The sequence below is a fragment of the Phascolarctos cinereus genome, unplaced genomic scaffold (genome assembly GCF_003287225.1).
Source record: "Phascolarctos cinereus isolate Bilbo 61053 unplaced genomic scaffold, phaCin_HiC Scaffold_3;HRSCAF=262, whole genome shotgun sequence".
NCBI lineage: Eukaryota > Metazoa > Chordata > Mammalia > Diprotodontia > Phascolarctidae > Phascolarctos > Phascolarctos cinereus.
This window is the reverse complement of record NW_027555736.1, coordinates 1763868-1787874: the sequence shown is the minus strand read 5'-3', so window position 1 is coordinate 1787874 and position 24007 is coordinate 1763868. Positions and strand designations below refer to the sequence as shown.

Here is a 24007-nt window from a genome sequence, read left to right as displayed (position 1 = left end):
AAGAAAGGAAAGGAAGTGCCCTTCAGCGGGAGCCCGCGTGTGGCGGGGGAGATCCTTTGTGCACGGGCTCTGCTGCTGCCCCTCGTCCATGAATGCTCATCGCTTTCCTTTTTGTTTTCCAGGGAACTTAGCGTCGCTGAAAGCCCTGAACTTGCGGAGCTGCCCTCTGGAATTCCCCCCCAAAGATGTCGTCCAGAAAGGCCTGCTGGCCATCCTGGCCTTTCTTCGCAATTGGGCCCAGAGGCAGAGTGCCGTCACCGCTCCACCATGTCAAGGTTGGTCGTGACGCTGGAGGCCTCAGCTTAGGCCTCCTCCCCCCCACCCACCCAGGTCACCACCACTCAAGGAGCCGTCCCTGACCCCCAGACTCACTGGGCCTGCCGCTGGGGGTGTCCTGCTAGGAGGAATTCTCCATTGACATGTAAACTGTCCATCCAGGTGGCAAAGGCGACAAAGGGGAAAAGCAGCCCTTGTGGGCAGGGCTGCCCAGGGGTGGGGCTCTGACTCCTCTGACCATTCTGGAATGCTGCCCCACCCTGACTCAGCCCCGTGGATGGTAGGGCCGTGCCTCAGAAAGGGACCCTGGGCAGAGCAGAGAGGTGGGCACCGAGGAGGCACCCGTCACCCAGGGAGGGTGAACTATAAGAAAGGATGATACAGACATCACAGGCCTCTCTGAGGGTAGGGAGCAGAGCCAGGAGAACAGCGTCTGCCCCCAAAGGGCTCGGGAAGGAGCTCCCCGTCCCCTTCCTCACAGAGTCGTGGATGTGTGGGGGCAGGAGCAGGTGTCCTCTTCTGGGCATGGCTGGGGGGCGGGGTCCTGTGTTTGCTGTCAAAGCTTTGTTCTTTCCTTTTTCTTCTTGTTAAATTGGGGTGTGGGAGATAGTAAAGGGGAATTGATGGTGTTCAGTTGTTTTTCCTTCATGGCTGCATCTGAGATATTCTTGGCAGAGACACTGGAGGGTTGGCCATTTCCTCCTCCAGATCATTTTACAGATGAGGAAACTGAGGCAAGCAGGGTGAAGTGACTGGCCCGGGGTCACACATCTAGGAAGTGTCTGAGGCCAGATTTGAACTCAGGAAGAGGAGTCTTCCTGACTCCAGAGCTGGCGCTCCATCCCTTGTGCCACCTAGATACCCCAGAGGGGCAGCAGAGCAGCACCCCCCCCAAAAAAAAAACAAGAAAGAGGGTCCCAGAAGCATCTGAAAAACTACATGGCAAGGACAAGAAGGACACACAGAAAAGCAGGACAGCTTTGTGTGTTTAAATGCTGACACCCCTGAAAACGAAGCCAACTGCACACGATGGGGCTCCACGGCGTCGTCGGGCGTGACGGCCTCTTTCTCCTGTGCCTTAGAGAGGGAAGTGCTCATTGGGCATGTAAGCCAGGCAAAGCGTTCTTCTCCTTCATGGTTTGCTGTAGAAACGAGGCCTCGTAAGCACGCGTGGCCGGTCCAGGGACGTGGTTGTGGGCCATCGCTAGGTAGATTTAGGAGTGTTTGTGCGCCATCTCGGTGTTCTCGATGTGCAGGATGGGGCTCGTGAGGGACAAAGAAGAACCCTGAGAAATGGTTCTGTGGCCCTGGCAGAAGAAAGCATTTGCTCAGCTCTTTTCAAAACGGCTGAGGGTTAGTCCCTTCAGTCAGTCCATCACCAAACGCGTATTAAGCACCTGCTGTGTGCCAGGCACCACGTGAAGCACTGAGGATGCAGAGAGGCAAAGAGCTTAGTCGAACGAGGGGACAACAGGTAAACAACTGTGTACAGAGCTGGTCACCTGCAGGATAAATAGGAGGCAATGATCAGGAGGGCCCTGGAGGAGAGGGGCTGGGGAAGGCTGCCTGGAGGAGGTGGAACAGAGGAGGGAGAGCACTCCAGACTTGGGGGACAGCTGGAGAGAATGCCAGAGGGTCTTGTGCCAAGGGTGCTAGATCCAAGAGGACATGGGGGGTGGGAGGTGTAAGAAGACTGAGAAGGGGGAGGGGGGCTGAATTACAAAAGGTTCTGGAGGCCAGACAGAGCGTTTCGTGATATGTTCGGACTTGCTTTGAATTACTTTGGTGGCCGGAGTGGAGTGGAGAGAGAGCGGATGCAGGCAGACGTCCTAGCAGGGATGTTGGACAATAGTCCACAGGTGAGGTCATGAGGTAGTGTCCGAGTTGAGAAGGGGGTGTATTTGAAAGATGTTATAGAGGGGCAGTGGACGGGCCTTGGCACCATCTTGGATAATGGGTGGAGAGAGAGAGTGATGATCCTGGAATGACTCGTAGGTTGGGAGCCTGGGGGACTGGGAGGAAGGTGGTACCCTGGACAGTTATGGACAAAGGTTTTGGGGGAAAGATCAGAGCTCTGTTCTGGACATGTTGAGTGTAAGATGTCTATGGGACTTCCAGTTGCAGATGTCTGAAAGGCTGTTGGAGATGCAAGGTTGGCACTCAGCAGAGAGATTGGGGCAGAAGGGGTAGATCTGAGAATTAACAGCAGAGAGGTGGTAATTAAATCCATGGGAGCTGAGGAGATCCCCGAGTGAAGTGATATAGAGGGAGGAGAGCAGAGGGCCCAGGACCTAGCCCTAACCCTAAATGTGCACCTGAGGGACCCCCATGGTTAGAGGGTGTGGTCTGGAGGAGGATTCAGCAAAGAAGACAAAGAAGGAATGTTCAGAGAACTGGGAGAGGGGAGTGTCCTGAAAACCTAGAGGAGAGAGGATCCAGGAGGAGAGAGTGACCGACAGTGTCCAAGGCTGCAGAGAGGTCAAGAACAATCAGGATGGAGTAAAGGCCATTGAATTTGGCCACTAAGAGATCCTGGGTCACTTTGGAGAGAGCAGTTTGGGTGGAATGAAGGGGCCAGAAGCCGGATTGTGAGATCATACCCTTTCCATCCCAGGGACTCTGAACCCCTGTGGGTTACCATCCAAACCGACGCCGTACCTCCTGATTCCTCATTCCCACCCCACGGTCTCAGCCCAGCTCTACCCAGCCGTTGCACTGTGCCCTCTGCAATGCTGTGCCATAAACAGACTTCCCTTCTTCTCAGATCTTCCCCCAGCCCTTCCATGGTCTGGCTCCCCCAGGGACACGACTTTCCTGGCCCCCCTCCAGAGCTGGCTGCATCGGCTCACCGGTGGAGGGGGAGAGTTGGAATCCTCCTTGCACCCCCATTACTGCTTTGAGATTCCCCCATTTCCTCCCTCGTTCAGTGGCCTCTCCTCCTCGGAGATTTCATCTGTTCACATCTACCACCCAATCAGTGCCCCCTTCCTTCCTCTATGAGTCCCGTCCCTGGCTCAGAACTTTTCTGTGCTCTCCAACTCCTGCCACAGAGTAGGGGTCGTCAGCGTACATATTGACTCTTTCTTAACTACTCTAACTCTTCAGTTCCCTGCCACGCTCACCTCCCGTGATCTACTCCTAAAAGCAGTCATAGCCTCAAAAAAGAAGTCAAAAGTGCCTTGTGTACACACTTAACTATTTACAAATGAAAACAGGCATCACCACAACACTAGTCTAAACTGTACCGGTTTGTATGTAAAAACCACACGTTTCCTACGTCACCAAGCCTCCCATTGTAGCACAGAAGTGACTTTAGCAGACAAGCATCAGTGAAGCGTGCTGCGTTTTCTAGAGTTTTCATTGGACAGTGCTGTAGATGGTCCCCCCCCCACCTCCCTGGGCCTGCCCCTACATTGTGACCTCCAATCCCCTGGCCCCTTGACCCTCCCAGGCCCTCTCCCCTGCGCTGGCCAATCTCTCCTCTTCTCCGCCCTTGACTCCTTGGTAACACTGCCCTCCTCTCTTGAATCCCTCGCCCCCTCAGCGTATCCCTGATTACACCCAGCTGAGCCTCAGCCTGGACAGCCCCCACCATCCCTCGCCTTTGTACCTTCATGCATGCAGCCCGACCCTGTGAGTGGCTGCCACGTGGTCCTGCTCAACCATCCATCCAGCTTGCTCTCCTTCTCCGCGGGGCATCTCTCCCTCAGCTCCCCGTCAGTGCCAAGGCACCGGCACGTGCTTGGCTTTCCCGGCAGCAGGCTGCCGTCTGTTTGATACTCGGTCTGTTTTTTCACCACGATAGAGGGCAGCAGAGCTGCCCTGCCTGCCCCTCGCCCACCACCACCAGCCCAGGCCTGGGCGCAGCAGGCCCAGGAGCCTTAGATTTGGGGCCGCTTTGACGCACTGTTGACTCACGGGAGATAGCCCTATCTCTCCATCTTCTACTTGTGAAATTGATTTTTTGAGTTTTAGGTGGGGACTGCCCCTTCCCCTTGTTCACTAGGGTCAGCATTGTAGCCCGTCATCTCGGGCTGTCTGGATTCCTCCCAAACACAGTACTTGCCGCGCCAGTCAGCATCCCTGGAGTTTATACCCACAGACCAGCACCAGGCAGATGTTCAGGCCGTGAATGGGGCTGGCCTTTAGAGGCCTTGCTTCCTGGCTTTAAAGACCTGCCTTTAAGTAAAACTGAAAGGGCGGCAGAAGAAGAAAAAGGGTCCCGTAAGCAGGCCCTGCATCGTGGACGGCTTCCTCGGTGCAGTGCGCGCCACCAGCTCTGACTTCGGGTACGCCTCGGAACTTCTCTCCTGTGGGCCCGCCTGAAGCTATGCGTCTTCCATTCCTTCAGCCGGCGCTCTAACAGCCCCAAACCGGTCGGCTTTCAGTGTGTCGCTGGCGAAAGGTGAAAAATAGGCCTTTTACAAACGGGCTTCTGAGCAAATCCTGAGAGGAGCCTGGGCGGCCTTACTGTGCGGGTGTTTGTGTTACTCAGGAGTTACCAGTTGTTCTTTTGCTCTTTAAAATGTCTGTTTTCTCCCTGACGAAGAGGAATACTTGGTCCCTCTCCTGATTACAGGCTCACGTCACTCCCATCCTATAGGGAGTGCCAAGGCCTTTCATGAGCCCTGGGCTGGGGCGCCAGGCTCCGAGGCCTCTTGTGTGAGGCCGAGCCAAGGGCATGGCCGATTTTCCAAAGTGAGACCTCACGTGCCTCGACAGTGTCTGGCTGTGGGCGCTCAGACGTGAGATAGACTGCTTCTCAAAGGGTCCACTGTGCTCAGGGTCCCACAGCATCCAGTTTACCCTCAGGGCCGATTGCTCTTTCTAGAAGATTGTTCTGAAAATGTCCCTGCTTGGATCCCATGGATAAACATGGCCTGAGTGAAGTTTGTGAGAAAGAGCCATGCTTGGGAAGCGCTCATAGCTGGCCATGGCAGGGGCCTGGAAGCCTCCCTGGGCTCGCCAAGGCTGCGTCAGGAGCTTCCTCTGCAGCAGGCCCTGCCCCGGTGGCCGGGAAGGGCAGCTCGTCAGCCCTCCACAGGCCTGGGCTGCCCCTCCGCCATGACAGCGCCCCTACCTAGCTCTGACAATGAGGTCTTCATTTGTTGGTTGTTGGACTGAGCCCTTGGGGAAGGAACTGGCACTCATCAACATTGATACTCTCCCCACAAGCAAACCTGGGAAACCAAAGGACGCTCCAGCTGGGGGAAGGGCCTTTAGTCCAAAGTCACCCTCCGCCATTCTGTGGATTTGGATTTGGCCAGAAAGGCCCCTCCAAAGGGACTTGCTGCTTTGTGGGGCAGTGCCTGTTACAGAGGACGAAGAGGAGCCCTCTCAAGAATGTAATGAGATCGGGGAGAGGGCAGGGGGCAGCCAGGTGGCACAGTGGATAGAGCACCAGCCCTGGAGTTAGGAGGCCCTGAGTTCAAATCAGACACCTAACACTTACTAATTGTGGGACCCTGGGCAAGTCACTTAATCCCATTGCCTAGCCAAAAAAAACCCAAAAGAACGTAACAAAGTCAAACCAACCCTGACCCTAAGGAGCGTGGAGAGAAAATGTGGTTCAGATTTAGGAAAAGAAAGACACCGAAGACTGGTGTCGTTAGCCTTCAGAAGCTTCACACCTACAAGAATGCTCTGAGAGGATGCCCAAGCATCCCCCCGAGGGGACTAAGACCCTTTACACTTTGCATCTGTGTGGCCATCTGGTTTTTCATCGGCACCGCCTCAAAGTCCGTCTCGTCCCCATCACTGACAGTAGTGGCTGGTAAGCGCCACTCAGTGAGGCAGCCCTCCAGGGCGCATTCTCCATTGGCCCCCACTCTGCCAGCCCCACCCTTCACAGATAGTGTGGGTTTCCCTTTGCTTCCCGAGTCCTTCACCCCATGAGTCCTTGCCCCCAGGCTGGCTTCCTCATTGCCCTCTTTGCCCCTACAAAAGGCTGCTGTTCAGACCGTGCAGGGAATGGGAATGGTCTCTCTCTTTCTGTTCCTGGTGCAGGCCTCCTGGGTGAAAGATGGGGGGCGTTTAAGTCACCTTATCAACGGCATCCTTGCCTCGCTCTGCCCGGCATGTCGGTGCACCTGCTCTTCCCAGCCCCTCCAGCTCTGACTCTCCCTGTCTTTTGTTGTCTGCCATTTTGGGGAGCACAGGATTGTTGTGGTGTGCATTGCCTTTGGCATTAGTGATTCAGAACAGTCTTTCATGTGGTTTTTAGGTTTCAGTTTCTTTTTTGAGTACTGATCATATCCTGTGACTACTTCTCCACTGGGAGTGGCTCCTGGCCTTCTGTATTTGGATGTGTATACAGAGTGCCCCCAACACCTTACTATAGTAAAGCTGTGAGCTTTAACAGATGACAGCTTTGGGACCCCCAGGATAGCCTACCATCCCAGGGTCAGATGTTTTCAGTGAAAAGAGCCTTCCCAGTAAACGTCTTCCTTTCCTGTTGAAGCTGCATTGATTTTGGTCATGCAAGAGTTTTTCATTTCCGTGTAATCAAAATGATCTTTTCTCTTTTGGGATGGCCCCTGTCCTTCGCTAGTGGGGGACTCCCTTTTTCTCTCTAGGCCAGCTATGACAAGGACCTGGGCCCGGCGTTCAGGGCTTCCGTCCCTTTGGGGTTCTGGTCCAGTGGGGTGGGAGGCGTCGATCTCAGCCTGGTGTCAGGCCAATCGCTTTTCAGTCCTCTGACCAGTTCCTGTCCAGTGACGAGTCTGCCCCAAGTCACTTACATTCTCAGGCTCGGCGAACACTGTGTCGTTGGCTTGGCCAATTCTTCCCAACCCGGTCTGTTGCCCTGATCTGCTTCGCCGTTTTTGATCACTGCCACATCGTTGATAGGTGACGCTTTGGAGTGACGGTGCAGCACTAGCAGTCTCTCCCCTACACCGCTGTTCTTTCCCACTCTTGATCGTGAGGTGTGCCCTTGGTGCGGCGCTCGGTCCACTTTCAGCCGAACCACAAAGGGTGGCTCACACTCCCATTTTTAGCCTTTTGTCTTTTTGGGAGAGAGCTTGTGGTCCTGCTTTTGTGTCTTGTTCTTGTTTATTTCTCCTGTCCCTCTCTTTTTAAAGATCAATTATTTTATTTATCTTTGGTTTTCAACGTACACATCCCTGAGATCTTGGTTCTGGGGTGACTCTTTTGAGTGGGACTTCCTGTGGCTCCAGACATGGGTTGGTCGTCATGGAGGACCCCTTCCTTGCGGGGGCTGTCCCCCAGACAGAGCTGGGATCCGCTGGCCATGGAGGCAGGCTCCTTCTTGGGATTATGCCCACTTGTTGGCAAGGCTTCCCTGTCATCGGCAGGATAGTGAAAGCCCGAATCAGATGACACAATGTCAGGGGAAAGAAGGAAACGCTCCCAGTCATTGTGCTTAGCTCATACATGGGTAGAACAGCAAACGAGGAAACGAGGGTGTGTGAAATGCCTACTGTGTGCCAGCGCCAGTGTGGCACTGCTCTAAGCACTTGTCTCCTTGATGCCTACCACAACCCTGGTAGATGCCATCCTGATCCCTATTTCACAGCCAAGGAAACTGAGGCAGACAAGGTGGAGTGACTTGTCCAGGGTCAAGCAGCTAGTGAGTGTCTGAGGCCAGATTTGAACTCGGGAAGATGAGTCTTCTTGACTCCAGGCCTGGCACTGTGTCCACTGCACCACCCAGCCGCCTAGCACATAATGAAGACATGTTAACAAAACACAGATTTATTCACCCAAACCATCAGTGCTGGAAATTAGGGGGGGAAAGCACATTCCTATTAACCTTGATTATTACCATTTTCCCCAGAAGCTCAGCCTGTGTGATTAAGAGGCAGCGAGAGCTCAGCTCAGGGTCATGCACACTGCTTGGCCGCGCAGGCACGGGGGATGAGAAACACGGCCTCAGCCCTCCTTGGAAAACTCGTGCCTGGGCCTCAGGCCCAGCTGGCCCATGTGGTCAGCAGTGTTAGCCGGGAGACAGCAGCCTGCTTAACACCTGGGGGTCTTCCCCAGACCTTTGAAAGAGGTGAAGTGGACAAGGCCACAGGCCTCCCTCTCAGGGTAACCCTGGCCGGGTCTCCCTTGTTGTCTGCCTCAGTTTCCTCATCTGTAAGATGAGGGGGTTGGAGTGGATGGCCTCAAGACCGATGAATGATCCTATGATTCTTCTGGCCAATGGATTCCTGTTTGGTAACATCCTCTTGTCAAGACCATTGCCATGTAAAGTAGCGTTAGGGCAGCAAAACTTGAGGAAATTTAAAAATTGATGAAGTTTCTGATGGTCCCTTACCTTTCTTACCTGGAGTATGGATTTCACTATGTGTGTGTGGCATCATCTGTTGGGGGCAGCAGGACAGCTGGTAGAGAAGACTGAGGATGTTCACGGATTGACCGTTGGTGGTTTCAGTAGCCACTGGGCAAGTCCTCCCTCCTCCCTCCCCCATCTTCCCCCTCCTCCCTCCTCTCCCCTTCCCCCTCTTTTCCTGCTCCCTCTTCTCACCCGTCCTCTCCTCTGCCCCCCTCCTCCCTCCCTCCTCTCCCCTCCCCCCTCTTTTCATTCCCCCTCTTCTCCTCCATCCTGTCCTCTGCTCTCCTCCTCCCTCCTCCCCATTGCTGTCCTTGAAGATTGGATGAGGTCCTGTTTGTAAATGCCTGGCATATAGTAGGTGCCCCATAAATACTTCTTCCCTTAAACGGTCAGAGGACCCAAACAAACCAACTTCAAAAAGAATTACAAACTATTAAAAAAACACACGGTAGGAAAGAGTCCTTCGCATCACCAACAGTAAGAGAAATGCACCCCAAAGCCCCTCTGAGGGTTCACCTTGTACCTCCCCAGTCAGTGGGCAGGTCACCCAGCCTGTCTACTAATAGGTCGTTTCACCCGTTCCGCAAAGCATTTGGGCATTATGCCAGGGGAGCATCAAGAAAGGACCTAGCTTTGTCCCCAGGATGCCCCCAAGGGCAGCAGTAACCAAAGAAGGCACCTAGGGGGCCAGAATATTGGGGGTGACGAAAGCCTGGATCCAAAGCCAATGCCCATTCACTGGGGACAGGCGAAACGAGGGGCCCGTTTGTGTGAGTGGATGGTGAGAGGAGCCAGGAACCCACACAAAGAACAGGGACACGGGAGATACATAACACAGCCTCTCCGTCGCGTGACCACGCGGGGGCTCAGCCCTTGCCTCAGGGGGCATGAAGCCCTGCTCTTCGCCTCCTTTTTGTGCTGAACCATAAGGGGCGGCGGGAGGTGTGGACTCTTGGGAAATGGGAGCCATGAGCAGTGGCCTGCGGTGGCCCTGCTTAGTCTCTGCAGCCCACAGTCTGCAGTCTGGCCACTGGCCTTTGAGCCGTCCCGCCCCAGGGCCACGGCCTGTCTCCAGCATCGTCTTCATGCCCACGTAGCAAGCGCCCATCCCTGACCAGCACTGTCACCCGCCTCTGTGTCTTTGCCCACCACGGCCTCCTCCCTCGCCTGCCCCTCTCGGCATCCCATGTTTCCTCTGAGACTCAGCTGGGCGCCACCTTCGCTTGGGGCTCTGCTTTGTCCATATGCCCTCTTTGAGGGCAGGGACTTTGATTTGGGTCCGGCACTGACTGGCATGGAGAAGCCCAGACTGATAGACACCAAATAAAGATTTGTGGATTGATTGAGCCCCTGTTGATGTTTGGTCACGTCTAGTTCTTTGTGACCCCCCAGGCCCTTCTGGCCTCCACCATCTCCCAGAGCCAGTGCAAGCTCACGTTCACCGCTTCCATGACACTCTCCGTCTCCTCCTCTGCCATCCCCTCTTCCTTTTCCCTGCAATCTTCCCCCATATCAGGGTCTTTTCCAGCGAGTCCTGTCTCCTCCTTAGGTGGCCAGCGTATTTAATTAAGCTTCAGTATTTGACCTTCTGGTGAATGGCCTAAATTAATTTCTTTAATATTGGCTGATGTGATCTCCTTGCTGTCCAATTCCAAAGCACGGATTCTGTGGCATTCAGCTTTCCTTATAGTCCAACTCTCACAGCCTTACCTTGCTACTGGGAAAATCATAGCTTTGACTACCCAGGTGAGGTGATGTCTCTGGCTTTGAGCACTCGTCCAGATTGGCCGTGGCTTCCTTCCAGGGAGCCGGTGTCTTTCACCATCTTGGCTGCATTCATTGTCTGCAGTGATCTGTGAGCCCCGGATATACCGTCTGATGCTGGTGGTGGGAGGGGAGGGGTGGGTGTATTTAAGGGGTCCTAATAGATCTTTTAGAGAGCCGACCAGATATTCACTGTGTTGGTTCACCCTCAGGTGCCCCAGGAACTCCGAGACTAGAAGGACTTTCCTCCCTGGGAGTTCCTCGTATCAGAGAAACCACATGTCCATACCTCCCCCACCCCTGCAAAGATCCTCAGTCCCACGTGAGCTTTACTATGATGGAGGCAGTGGGAGGGGTCATGGTGGTCTCTTCATTTTCCCACGGTGGCCACGGTGCTCTCACTTGTTGGAGACCAAACTTACATATGGACAGAAAATGCTGGTCTTGGTTTGGGGTCTAGAGCGTTTGAAGGCAGGACTCTAAAATAGTCTGGCTTTTCCCCTAGAAGTTGGACCAGTGAAAAAGGTGAACTTGGAATCCCAGCATGGCGCCTCCAACAAGGAGACGTTGCAGCCGTGGAAATCCAAGCCGGATGATCCAGAAGGGAAGGAATGTCTTTTCCCACACGTGGAAGCGTTGAACTTAACTGAGGTCACAGAGCCGAGTAGGGATCTTTCTGAGGATCGATCCAATGAGGAAGAAATGAAGCGGTTCTGGAAGCTGAGGCAGGAAATAGTCGCCAGTGAAAAAGCCGAAATGCTCACGAACCAGCTCCTGCCACTTCAGCTGCCTCCCAGCCGGCAGGACAGCCACATGAAGGACCATGGTCAGAAAGTGAAAAACCCGTTCAGGTCAGTTATGAAAAAGAGTATCCTTAAAAGGTAGGTGATGATTGTGACTTTTGCGTCTTAAACCCTCAGCCTAAAGTGGCATGACCACTTCAGCCTCCACAGTCATGGGCTAACTGGGAGCCAGAACTGGGCCAGGCCTTATCTGGCATTGAAGAAGGGCCATCACTGCCATCACTGCTGTCTCTTAGCGCCCTGTGCTGAGTATCAGGATAAGAGGCATGCCCCTTGATGGGGACCAAAGGAATGTGTGATGGATGAAAGGGATGGAGTTGGGGAAGGAGCCAAGCTTTGCCCAAGAAGGGAGTGGAAAAGGCAGTGGATGTGGGCGTCTTTGGCCAGAAAGCCCAGCATAGGTCAGTCATGACGTCTACCCAGTCAGACCCTTCGTGGTCCGGCGATCCGATTTCAGGAAGGAGGCAGACACATGAGGTGGGTGTGCCAAGTGTGGGACGGGGCCTGGAGCCCCACCCCGAGACCCAGGGAAGGTTGGGCTAGAAAGGGGCATGATGCCTGGGGTCAGTGTCTAACCCCGGTGCCCCCCAGTCATCAGTGTGGATGGCTGCCTGTGGGGTTTGGTATCAAGGGCCATCTTGTTCCAGGATGGGCCAGACTTGAGGCCCCTCAGATAATGCTCATCTGTTCCAAACGATGCTCCCCACTCTGTCCACCTCCCACAGCGGGGTGCTACATTCGGTACACAGCACTCTCTGTTTCTTCTTTAACATAAAAAGAGTTTTAAGGGGAAGATGTCAGCTCTCTTCCCCATCTGCACTTCATCCACCCTCAGCTGCCTCTCAGTGGTGAAAGGAAAGCTGAGTGAGCTCAAAGCGTCCTTGGCACTCAGTGGAAACATAGACCTTTGTGCAGTTAATGTTGTACTTGAGTCCAAGAAATGCTAAGGGTCACCCTGAGCTCACTGGAGCTCTTGTAAAGGCTGCCTTGGAGGCTGTCTCAGTTCGTCCTTCACTGCACTCAGACTGAGGTGGGGACTGTGCTCGAATCTGCCCCCTCCTTAGGAGCCGAGAGCAGGACGACAAGCACACGGACGCCGTGGAGCTCACTTCTGTGTCGGGGCGGCCACGACGTCTTGTCGCCCAGTTGGGGAGCTAGGTCCAGTGTTCCCTCCCACACTGTGGGGAGAGCAAGGCCCACGGTGGGTCAGGGTGGGGCCGAGGCTGGCATCCTCCAGACAGCTGTACAGGCCGTTTCCCGGCCTCCTCCAGCGCAAAGAAAGAACCACAGACAACTGCTGACTGCGTGGGCCGTTGAGAGGATTGAGATGCCTTCGCAGGGATGCTTCTCTCCCATTCCGACGCCAGCTTTATTTCACACCTACAACGTCCTGCTTCCCGGAGCTTCCATTCACCCAGAAGAGGCACCATCCACTGAAGCTGGAGAAAACACTAATTAATCACGGGGGGATCAGCCGAGCCTTGAAGGAGGCAAGGGATACTCAGAGGGGACGAGAGGAGGGCAGGCGTTCCCCCATGGAGGGGCATACACTGGCCTGGCCCGGGCGCTGCGTGCAGAAGATGCCGATCATGAGATAAGCCTGGAAAGGTGGGCGTTGGCCGGCTGTGTTCACAGCAGCAGGAGTACTCTGTGTCAGACTGTCCTCTATAGGAAGACCCTGTGTGCTGTTCCCAGCAGTGTAGACCACAGCCAGAAAGGCACCTGGGACCGTTCTAAAAGGGAGAAGAAGCGCGTCAAGGAGAGCAGGCCTTGGAAGAAGGTTACTGAGAGTCAGCCAACTGTTAGCCCGCTTTGGCCAAGCTGGCCCGAGGTTCCCCTCTGGGAGATGGTAAGTTCACCTGCTGTTCAGCTGAGAGGCCGAGATGGAGCGAGTGAGGCACACACTGAGAGAAAGGGAGAGGAGGAGAGGGGTCATCACCTCGAAGTTGTTCAATTTAAGGGAAAAGAGCCAGAGTCCCCCTGCCAGAGAATTGGGGAAATGTCTTTAACTCCCAGGCTGCGTGGTTCCCCAGTCTTTCTCACCCATTCATCAGATGCCCTCTGTGCGTGTGGCTCTGTGCTTGGCCCTGCAGCATGAGTTCCTGCCCTCGGAGGCCTGCCCTTTTGAGGGAATCAACAATGGGAATTCTACCAGGATCAGTCCATAGCAGGCCCAGCACAGAACGGTGCCAGGAGTGGCAGAAGAAGTGATGCCTGGGCCAGGCTTGGAGGCAAAGGAAGGATTTCCACAGCCCTCGGAGGCGTGAGATGGGAGACTTCAGCCTTTAGCCAAAGGCGCAGAGAGCCGAGCCTGAGTCCTGACTGACATGGAAGCAGTGAAGGCTGTGGGCTGAAGCACCATGATAGGGTTGGGGTGGAGGGAACTGTCCGAAGACTTGCATCTCCTGCAACGTGGGAGGGCCATCAAGGCCGCCTTTGAGCAGCTCCAAGGCCCAAGAGGCTGTGCACAGATTCCGAAGGAGAGCCACTGGAAGAGGGCTGAGCTGGGCAGAGAGACATGGATGCCATCTCCACAGGTGGATGGGATCACCAAGGGCAGGCTAGAGGGGACTCAATGGCCTCGTAGCCGCAGAGCCACATTTTGAGGCTAACCTCGAACCTACCTGCTGAAAGACCTGTCTGGGAAGATGGCAGGAAGCAAACCGCCTGCAGAGTTCGGGGCACTGGGCACCCTCCACCACTCCTGCCCACGAAGCCACTGTCGGTGGGGGGGGGGTGAGCCCCCGCAGAACCTTCTTCCAGCCTGCCTTCTCCCTTTCTTCTCCCATGGTGAGCCCTGAACGGTGTGTGTGTCTGGACACTCGGAGCTTTGGGGAGACCTGCCTGAGATTTTCACCAAATTCGCTACGAATCACCCCGCTTATGTGAGGCCCGTCACCCACTCGGAGGAGCTAATCCTCTGGACGAGGCGGGAGGGCAGGTGTCACCCAAGCCCAGGGGCCAGATGAGGCTCGGGTCTTCTGTGGGACTTTGGGATTCTCCAGACCTAGAGCCTCATCCGGCCTCTCCCTGACGGCCGAACTGCGCCTCGCTCCTGGACGTCGGAGACGGCCCATGCCTGGAGCTGGGAGGACGTGAGTTCTGGTGTGGCCTCAGACCCTTCCTACCTATGTGACGAGGCACACAGCCACTGTTGCTTCAGTTTCCTCAACTGTAAAGTGGGGGTCTTAATAGCACCCGCCCCCAGGGTTCTTGTGAGGATCAGATGAGATTGTATCTGTGAAGCCTGTAGCAGTGTCTGGCACACAGTGGGCACTTAACAAATGCTGTTCCCTCCCTTCCTACGCCCCTTGTGTAAGCATGTGAGACGTACCTGATGCCAGAGGAGGTTTCCCTGGTGCCAGTGGGCATGACGCCATCATCGAACTCACAACTGGATGTTCTCAGGGCATTGGTCATGACCACTTTTTAATCCACGTAAAGTCAAGTTCTCTCGGTGGAGAACATTGGTGGTTGTGCTTCTGCAGGCCTACTGTGAGCCTTAGGTGGTAACTGTGTGGTTTCTCTGGATGCTGCAGGGTGACCAGGAGGACTTTGGCCCTGGGCCCCGTCGACCCAAGGCTGCCTGGCCTGGAGAAGGCCCGAGGAAGGGCTTCCTGCCTTCGGCCAGCTTGTGCACGAAGAAGCCCTCAGGACCGACCCTCCCGGCCTCAGGTGGCCAGGGAGGCTGGAGGTCCCCGAGGCACTCTCGGTGGTCGGCACACAGTAGCCGCTCGGCAGCTCCGGAAGTTTCACGCTTTGGTGAAAGAAATGCAGATTTTTCTTGGCCTTTGGACTTTGATTCAGAGTTTGAGAGGGTCATTATTTATATCCAGTTACTCTGCACTCACGCTTCAGTTTGGGTTTCTCAGAATCAGTGCGTCATTTAAGCAGCTGGCGGCATCCGTGGTATTTTTAATGCCAGTTAAAAGAGTGACCGTTCTGCTGGTGCTCCTTGTGATAACTGCGTTGAGCCTGGGGTTTGTGTGGCCTAGAATGAGATATTCTGCTGACTTTTGTCTGTATTTTTAGAAGCGAGAATTAGGATCTTCCCTCCTTTTCCTCTTCCTCTGACCTGGGGGCCTGTTATCCAGAGTTAGCTCTTTGCCCCTGGCCTACCCCGTTGATCTCCAGCCCTCAGTGGTGTCCACAGCACGTGGAACACTCTGTGCCTTGTTGGGTCAGCGAATGCCACGCTGAGGCCCCGCCCTGCCAGCTCTGTGCTGTGGCACTGACCCAGAGCTCTTGAAGAGGATGCTAGTCAGGGGCAAGTCTGCTGGAACAGTTTCCAGTGCTGGCCCATTTCTCATGCGAAGCCAGCCAGGCTCGGGGACCTGGACATCCTTCCCCAAGACCATCGCTGAGTCATTGCACTAGTAGTCCACTAGCGAGCTGGGCCAGGCTTTGGGCTGGGCAGGGTCCCTGCCCTCAGGTAGCCAGCCATGAAGTAGGGAGATAGGATCGACAGATGAAATAGTAAGTGAATAATTCAGTGCCACCTCGGGGTGATGGCTCACAAGGGCCATGGACATTCAGAGACAGAGACACCACTCCGGGCTGTTCCCTCTGTGACATCGAGCTTCCATTTCCTTATCGGCAAAATGAGGAGCTTGGGCAAAGCCCCATCTTCCGGCTCTAAATCTACAACAAATCTTGTGCTCTGTTTGAATCAGTTTGTTTAATGGAGAGGTAGGGGAGGAGGGAACTCACAAAGAAGCCAGGCCCAAAACAGTTCCTGGCAGCAAAGAACCTTTGTATGGGATAAATACATCCAAGCAATGTGGAGAGATTGCAGGCCAGTGAGGGGCAAGTGGCAAGGAAGGATTTGGAGGCAAGTTTGAAAAATGATGCCTTTCCCCCTGGGGACGGGAAGAGCTTCCCCACTGGCTAAGGGCATAAGAATATGGCATAACTCTCATTTTCTCAAATTGCTTTTTTGGGGGCAGCTGGGTGGCAAGGTAGATAGAGCACCAGCCCTAGAGTCAAGAGGACCTGAGTTCAAATATGGCCCAGACACTTGATGCTGACTAGCTGTGACCTTGGGCAAGTCACTTAACCCCCATTGCCTTGCAAAACAAAAACAAAAAAAAACAAAGTCATGTCTCATTCCTTTGTGTTTCCTTGGCTGTAAGGTGAGAAGAAAGAAGGAGCCAAAAGAAGGGTCTTGAAAGGACCCAAGGCCCTCCTCTGAGAAGAAGGCCCTTTTGCTAAGCGTTAGTGTGGGCTCTTGGACGGGCAGGCAGAAGGCCGCCGAGGTGAGGGTGTGCTCTGGGCCAGGACTGAGGCATCTCCTCTGGCTTGAGTGGTGCTGCCCCCTTTTAGGGGCCCAGTAACAGGCCCCCAGCTCCATTTACTGCAGAGATGAGCAAGAAAAGATGCACAGTGGCCCAACTGCACATAAAGCACGGCTCCGTTCCTGCATAGCCGCGCTCCTGCCGCATCCTATCCAGATGTGGCACACCTGCCAGATGTTACCACTGCGCTGGCTCCCCCAAGTCGCCCCCGCCCTTCATGCCGAGCAGGGTGTGTTCAGCAACGTTGCCAGAAACCTTCAGTGAGCGCAAACATGGCGCCAAGCTCCTCTCCTGCGCTGATGGGAAGTTGCAAGCCAAGACTGAAATGGAGGGAGAGTTAGTGTGTGACTCTTTGCTCTGTCTGTGCAAAGCCCTTGTGAGCGCCTATCAGTCTGACCAGCCACAGTCAAACACTGTATGTGCCTTGACCCCAGCGTAGTGCTGTCATTTGGGTCCTTCTCGAGAATGAGGGCCAGCAGCCAGCTCTGCTGCTTGACCAAAGCCCTTGGGTTTGAACCTCTCCCTGCCCAGTGTTTTTTTGTTTTGTTTTGTTTTGTTTGCTAGGCAGTGGGGTTAAGTGACTTGCCCAGGGTCACACAGCTAGCAAGTGTCAAGTGTGTGAGGCCGGATTTGAACACAGGTCCTCCTGACTCCAGGCCTGGTGCTCTCTCCACAGCGCCCCCTAGCTGCCCCCCTGCCCAGTGTGGCATGGTCATTCCCGGTCATTCCGGGCTTTGGGGGCACAGCCAGCCAGATGCCTCAGCTTGATTAATCTGGTCGGAGTGTCCTCAGCTGGTTAGGGGTATCGCCAGCAGCTGCAGTAAAGTCTGAGCGCGCCCGGCGTGGATCAGCGTTTCTTGGGTGCGTCCCTGTCTTTCTGGTTCTGCCCGTCATCTCTTAGGGCGTACGGATGACGATTCAGGTACAGTCCTGTGCCTGGCTTGTTTAGCCGTTCCCTGATCAGAGGGCAGCGACCTCGTTTGCAGTTCTGGGCTCCTGTCGCTACATAGGGGCTTCTTGGACTCTTTGGGTAGAGGTGGGACTTTTGTGTTGGACATCCTCAGGATAGGTTTGGTTATTCTTGTCAAAAACAAACAAATCTTTGCTGCTAGCATTTAGGTGCACACTTAGCTTGAGCCTTTCCTGGCCCTGCATTTCATCAACATCTTCACATCAGCCCTGTGCCTCGGTTCTAAGGACGCCCTGACTTTTGATGCAGACACCCTGTGAGGGACAGATCTCAATGCTCTCCTTGGCTCGCTGACTCAGAATCCTCCCAGCTAGTCCCTTCCCTGGCCCTGACCTCTCCTAGCTCTGCTACCTTGTTCTCTGCTGGGCGCCGCAGCGTTCGACACTGGCACCCCGTCCTCATTTCCAGATTCGGTCTTGATTCGCCCTGTCCAAGTATCCTGGCTGTCCATATGTGACTGCTCCACCCCAGCTTCAGCGTCGGAGATATCTGCAATGTACCATCCTCCCCATCCTCATTCACTCTTCTCTGCAGTCTCTCCTTGTCTGTTGGCTGCTCCCCCACTGCCTACAGACGTGCCCCATGTTTTCCCCATCCTCAAAAACACTCTCATTGAATGGCAGAACGTATTACACATTCTCACATATATGTGTCTCCAGTGTTGGCTTTCTCTAGGTTGGGGTTGGGAGGGAGGGAAGGAAGGAGACTACTTAGAACTCAAAATGTAGCAAAAATAAAAATGAATAATGTGTCAATCTTGGGCCAGGACAAGAAAAATAAAAGTCTTAAGTATAGGGGAAAAAAAAAACACCTTTCATTTAATCCACCCATCCCTGCCTGCCCCAATCCCTCCTCTCTTCTGTCCTGGCTAAATCCCTCGAGAAGACTGCCTACAGTCGCTACTGGTCTGCGTGGGCGGAAGGCATTTCCTCCCACAGGAAATCCTCCTTAGCCTATTTAAACCCAGGATCTCATTAGGAGCTCACAAATGCTTGGGGAGCCACTAGCTGCAGGTGTGATTATCCCATTTTACAGGTCAGGGAACTGAGACTTGATGAGGGGCGACTGGCCAGGCTGCACAGCTCACGAGGGTCGGACGTGAGAGGTCGATCCAGGCCTTTCTGACCACAGACACAGCAGAGGTGATGGTGCTGGAGGGGGAGGTCCCCAGCTTTGTGTCAGGGTCTCTGGGACAGTTGTGTTTCCTCCAGAAGGCAGGACGCGCGAGAGACCCATCCTGCTGAGAGTCCCAGACTTCAGCGAGCATAGCGGCCACAGCCCTCATAGTTCCCTTGCTCCGTGCCTTGGGGTCCTCCGTGGCTTCTCGACTCTTCCCTCCTCTGCACCCCGTAATCAGTGGGACCAGGGCGCTAGATCATGAGACAGGGGACTTGAGAAGTCATCTCCCACATTGTCAGAGGCCCACTGCTGGGCACCAGCTGGGGACGCCCCACTGCGCACACAAGACACACATGCCATCATGGCGGGGCCCATGAGCTGCTTCATGGCTGGCTGAGGAGGGAGTCTGGCCATGCCTGGGGGCAAGGGGGGGCAATCCATGGGGTGCTGAGATGGAAACGGGGACGCATCCCACTGTTCTCACTCCCTTGTTGGATTGACGCCCACGGGACGCATGAACAGAGTGAGGTCCCCGGCATCATTTTGAAAGCTCTGATGGGGAGTGCTTCTCGTGATGCCTGTCCAGAGTGCCCCAGGCATGGTTTTGTTCTCCCACATTTCATTGACGTGTGCCAGTCAGATCATGCATCCTGGCGTGCAGCGAGCCTCCGTGTTCTCCAGATTGATTGCGCTCCCTCTTGACACCATCCAGAACTGGCAGGCTGGGCTGCCGCTCCGTAGCAGTTCCGCTGCCCATTCGAACCTGGGCTCTGGGTTCTGGCCTTGACCTTTAACTTAATTCGACTCTGTGGTTTTCTGGTGACTTGTTAATGTGGCATCTCTCACGACCCTAAAGTGGTCCAGCGGTGCACAGCCGCTCAACAGGACAGAACCTCACCAGCTAAGGAGAGGGGCAGGGGCAGCTGTTTGTGCCAAGAAAGTGCCTGGTGGGTCTGCCAGTTCCAAGGCAGGCTTGGAGAGCCTGTGTCACTGAGGACTTTGAACAACCCTTGTATGATAGATCCTGTGAATGCATCGGGAAGTTGTGCCAGGGGAGCAGAGAAAGAGTCAGCCGGGACCTGCAGAGCAGGGGCAGGGTCTCTGTGGTGGTCTTGTGTCCTTCAGAGGCCCCTAGGTTGCCCGCTGGGGGGCCTTGGGTCTGAGGGCAGGGTTCGACACGGCACAAGCTGGGTAACAGGCCAGTGCCTTCTGAGCGCACTCCCAGGCTTGGAGGAGTGCTACCATTTGCTGTTAGGTGCCCGTGGGGGGACTGGGTCCTTGCTGATTGTAACAAGATAGTGTGTTTCAACCACCTAGCCTTCATTCCAAAGCTTTTATCCTACCCTCTGATGTGGGGTTTTCTTAGAAATGACTTCAGGAGCTGCATTTCCTTGAGGCTGTCTTAAAACCACCGCCATTCATCAGTGTTAGCATTTGGGTTCCTGTTGCTCACTTGCTAAAGTTCCATAATTTTGTAACTTTTTAAAACTTAATGCAGATCAATAGTATAGATTTCTATGAGTCGGCTACAGTCCCTAGTGGTCAAGGTCATTTTAATGTGGAACCAATCCGTAGGCTGTGGTTTAAAATAAGGAGTTGTTTATTGTATGATGCTACGTCTCTTTGTACCGTGAGTGATCGATTATCACTCATTTCTTTTAAGGATTCCACTGAAAAAAACGTATAATCCAAGAAGGAAGATCTCTTCATTCAAGAACATGTTTCCTGAAATTCCATCCTATGAGACACCAGTCCAAGCCAAGAAAGACGAAGAAAGACGGGTAGCTGCCCTCAAGGAGCTAAAAGAGAAGCAAGCTTTAATAGAGCAGCGGAAAAGGTAGGGTCATGACGCAAGAGCGCCTCGCCAACTTTGCAGCGAGCTCAATTCCCACCCCCATGACTGACAAGGAGTGCCGATGGTGATGGCGGTGATCTCCAGCCTCGAGACGGCCTCTCCCTGCTGCCCTTCCAGCCCCTCCCTCAGGTTCATCTCATGCATGCCCTGTGCCCTGGTGCCTTCCTTCCCTTTCTTCTGATGTCATAGGGTACAGTCCTCCCTCCTGCTCTCCCTGGACCTAGCTTCTCTTTCTGTCTAATGTCCCTAAGGACATCCTTTATTCCTGTACTTCTGGAAGATTCTTCGGGGAGTTTTATATTGCGGCCTGCCGACCCCCAGCCTGTGTCTCCCTGTGCTCCTCTGTGCCGGGTTGATTTTCCATTCTCTGGAGACTGTTGAGTTCCATGGCTTATAGCCAGAAAGCACCCTGGTGGAAGATTGGCTTTTAAGTGGGCCTTTGTTTTCAGGAGAAGTGTAGGGTCTTTGAAGGAGCTGTAAATTTTGGGAAGGGTGGGAGCCCCCAGTGGGTTCTCCTCTTCCTGTTCAGTACTGAGCCCACAGACTCAGATATTGCTATGGAAAGACCAGCTCCGTCACTAGGTTATGCTGCTTCTAAATGCCTGGGGCAGCCTTGACAGTGAACATTCTTTGTCCACATGGGCCTTCCCACATGGGTCATGGAATCCTTCCTCGAGAGCTGGAGGCCACCCAGTCCACCCTTTTATTTTAAAGCTGGGGCTGTGATGTAGATGATTCTCATAAAGCTTAGGTCTAGATGGGAAAGTTGGGGCATCAGTCACGGACGTCTTCTAAGAGTTGCCTTTTTCAGCACAGATGAGCGTCCATTGGGTCTGACAGAGGCTTTTCCTAAGCCCGCAGGCCCTTCCCTTCTGTCAGATTCCTTCTGAATCAGTGGCTTACGCCGTCATGATTTTCTCACCTCCAGAAGAGAGACCCCTTGTCCACCTGCTTTTCCTCTCTTGGGTGTGATTTCTACCTTCAACATAAGCACATTCCTGTCAGAGGTAGGATTTGAACCCAGGTCCTCTGACTCCTGAGCCAGACAGCCTCCCAAAGTGGTGAGGCTAAACTCTGGAGTAGTTAGGGGTCTCTTCCAGGAAATTCTGCTGTCTTCTGGGGCTGGAGCTGCAGCAGGTTCTGCAGTATTCAGCACAAGGTGATCGTTAATCAGGAGCCTCTGGAATCCTCTTCAGCCTGGCCTTACATTGGCTCTCCTCCATCCAGCCGGTCCCTCAGTCAGTCAGTAAGCACCGGGTGCACAAAAAGAGACAGAAGACAGCCCCTACCTCGCACTTTTCCCTGCTCCGTGCCTTGCCTTGCCCGCTGTCTGTGATCAGGCATATTTGTGGTGTTCCATCTCTCAGACAATCTTGAATTATTTGTAAGTGTACGCAGGAGACACCTTGCTTCATGAGAGCCTTGCAGGTGCCTTCTTCCTCACTGGATCAAATGCATTCTGTGCATCTCTTTGCCGGTTCTTTCTCGGCGTGCAGACAGCGTCTTCCTTCCTGGGTCCCTTGTGGTGAATTTGGGTATTGGTAATAGTCAAAGTGACTTGGTTGCTCAAAGTTGATCCTAGAACAATACTGCCCTTATTGTGTACAGCATTCTTTTGGTTCTGCTCATTGCACTCTTCAGTATTTCACGGGAGTCTTTCCATGTGTTTCTAAGCTCATCGAGCTCATCATTTCTTACAGCACAGCAGCCCTCCATCACAATCATGTCCCCCAGCATGCTCAGCCATTCCCCAACAGACGGACTCCCCTGAGATTTCCAGTTCTTTGCCACAACCAAGAATGCTGCTCTAAATGTTTTACAACATGTAGGTTCTTCTCCTTTTTCCCTGATCATCAAACCCGATAGTAGTATTGCTGGACCAAAGGGTATATACACTTTAATAACTCTTTGGGGATAATTCCAGATAGCTCTCCAAAATGGGTGGATCAGTTCATGGTTCCAGCAACTGTGGTCCATCCTTCTTTCCTTCCTTCCTTCCTTCCTTCCTTCCTTCCTTCCTTCCTTCCTTCCTTCCTTCCTTCCTTCCTTCCTTCCTTCCTTCTCTCCCTCCCTCCTTCCTTTCTTCCCTTCTTCCCTCCCTCCCTCCCTTCCCATGTTCCCTTCTTTCCTCCCTCCCTTCCCTCTTTCCTTCCATCCCTCCCTTTCCTCCTTCTCTTCTTCCCTCCCTCCCTCTCTTCCTCCCTCCCTCCATTCCTACCTTCCTTCCTTCCTTCCTTCCTTCCTGTACTTCACTTACCCATGCCTCTCATTTTCAGCCTTATTCTCTTTCCTCCTCCTTGGAAAGATTTCTCCTTGTGAAATAACAAATACTTCTTGATGTAAGTTGATTGGCAGCTGCAGAATGTCCTTCAGCTTTCCATTCCTCCAGCATTGGCTTCCCCTGCAGAATTAGTGATGCCCTTTGTAAACAAGAACCAGATGAACCCCAGTACTTCCTGGGCCATTCTTCCTTCCCTTTACATTGTTTCTGCCTCCACTCACCTGTTTTTATTTCATTCTGTGATGCCTTTGGCTGCCCGAGGGCCTGGCACTGGCCTCCTGCCCAGCAGGCACGCTCCCTACTCTTCCTCCTGCCAGGGATGTCTGGATTTGTTGGGAGGCTGTGCTGGCGAACCCCCCTCTCTGCCTCTGGTTCTCACATCTGGCCAGGACTCCCTCAGGTGACCTGAACAGGTTTTTATATTTGGGTAGGCGAGTGCCCCAAAATCTGTGGTCTCTTCAGCACTGGATTCACGAGCCCTTCAGAGACACACTGGGCTGTGCCCTAAGGACCTCCCCCCAACCCTGTGTGGGAAAAGTACGCTTTTGACACTTCCTGTAGAACCGGTCCATGCCAGTGTTCAGTTGTTTTTCAATAGTGACCACTTTTGGTGGATCAGGGTCTCAGAACCAAGTCAGGTATCCCTGCTCCAACTTAGGAGAGGAGTAAGACTTTGCTCTCATTCTGATAATAGTAGTGGCCTATACTCAGTGGCTTATGGCCAAGGTATCGTCTAAAATGGCTTGATGAGCTTTAAATATGGACAGCTAGGTGGCGCCATGGATAGAGCTCTGGGCCTGGAACTCATTCCTGAGTTCAAATCCAGCCTCAGACCCTTCCTAGCTGTGTGACCTTGGGCAGGTCATTTTACCTTGTTTGCCTTAGTTGCCTCCTCTGTAAAATGAGCTGGAGAAGAAAATGGCAAACTGCTCCAGAATCTTTGCCAAGAAAACCCCAGATGGGGTCACAGAGAGTCAGACTCCAAAGGAAAGCCCCCCATAACATTAATTTAATTTAAAGTGCTTTGATCTGTCATTTACAATGCGTATGTTTTTTCCAGAGACAAGAAAATGCTGCAGAAATGGCGGGAGCAGGCCGACGCAATGAGGAAAGAGAAGGAGCTCCTCAGGAATGCGCAGCATCCCCCAAAGCACACGGTACGTTGCCAGGTCTGAGGAGTTCTGGTGTAGGGCCGCGTAGAAAGACAGACTGTGGCAGTCTCCTGGGGGAAGAGCACTGCTCCTGGAGTCCAGAGACCCGTCTGGCACCCCTGCTTTCCCAGTGACCCCGGGCCCATCAGCTCAGCCCCCGGGACTGCAGTGGCTCCGGCGATAGCTGCTGGACCC

The 24007-nt window shown here is 53.9% G+C and overlaps 1 protein-coding gene across 6 annotated transcripts in view; it reads left to right on the top strand.

The window, feature by feature from the left end:
- Nucleotides 1-24007, top strand: part of LRRC27 (leucine rich repeat containing 27) — a 68064-nt gene that overhangs the window by 22473 nt on the left and 21584 nt on the right. For 3 of the 6 annotated variants that reach the window (XR_013485133.1, XM_020973078.2, XM_020973083.2), the window contains 4 exons: nucleotides 123-275; nucleotides 10845-11220; nucleotides 20189-20362; nucleotides 23722-23818. Coding sequence is in view for 5 of the 6 variants with exons in the window: in XM_020973078.2 (XP_020828737.1) it covers nucleotides 123-275; nucleotides 10845-11220; nucleotides 20189-20362; nucleotides 23722-23818 (800 nt within the window). In the remaining variant the exon portion in view is untranslated. The remainder of the gene's footprint in view (nucleotides 1-122; nucleotides 276-10844; nucleotides 11221-20188; nucleotides 20363-23721; nucleotides 23819-24007) is intronic. The other 3 variants (XM_020973080.2, XM_020973082.2, XM_020973081.2) reach the window with 3 other exon arrangements.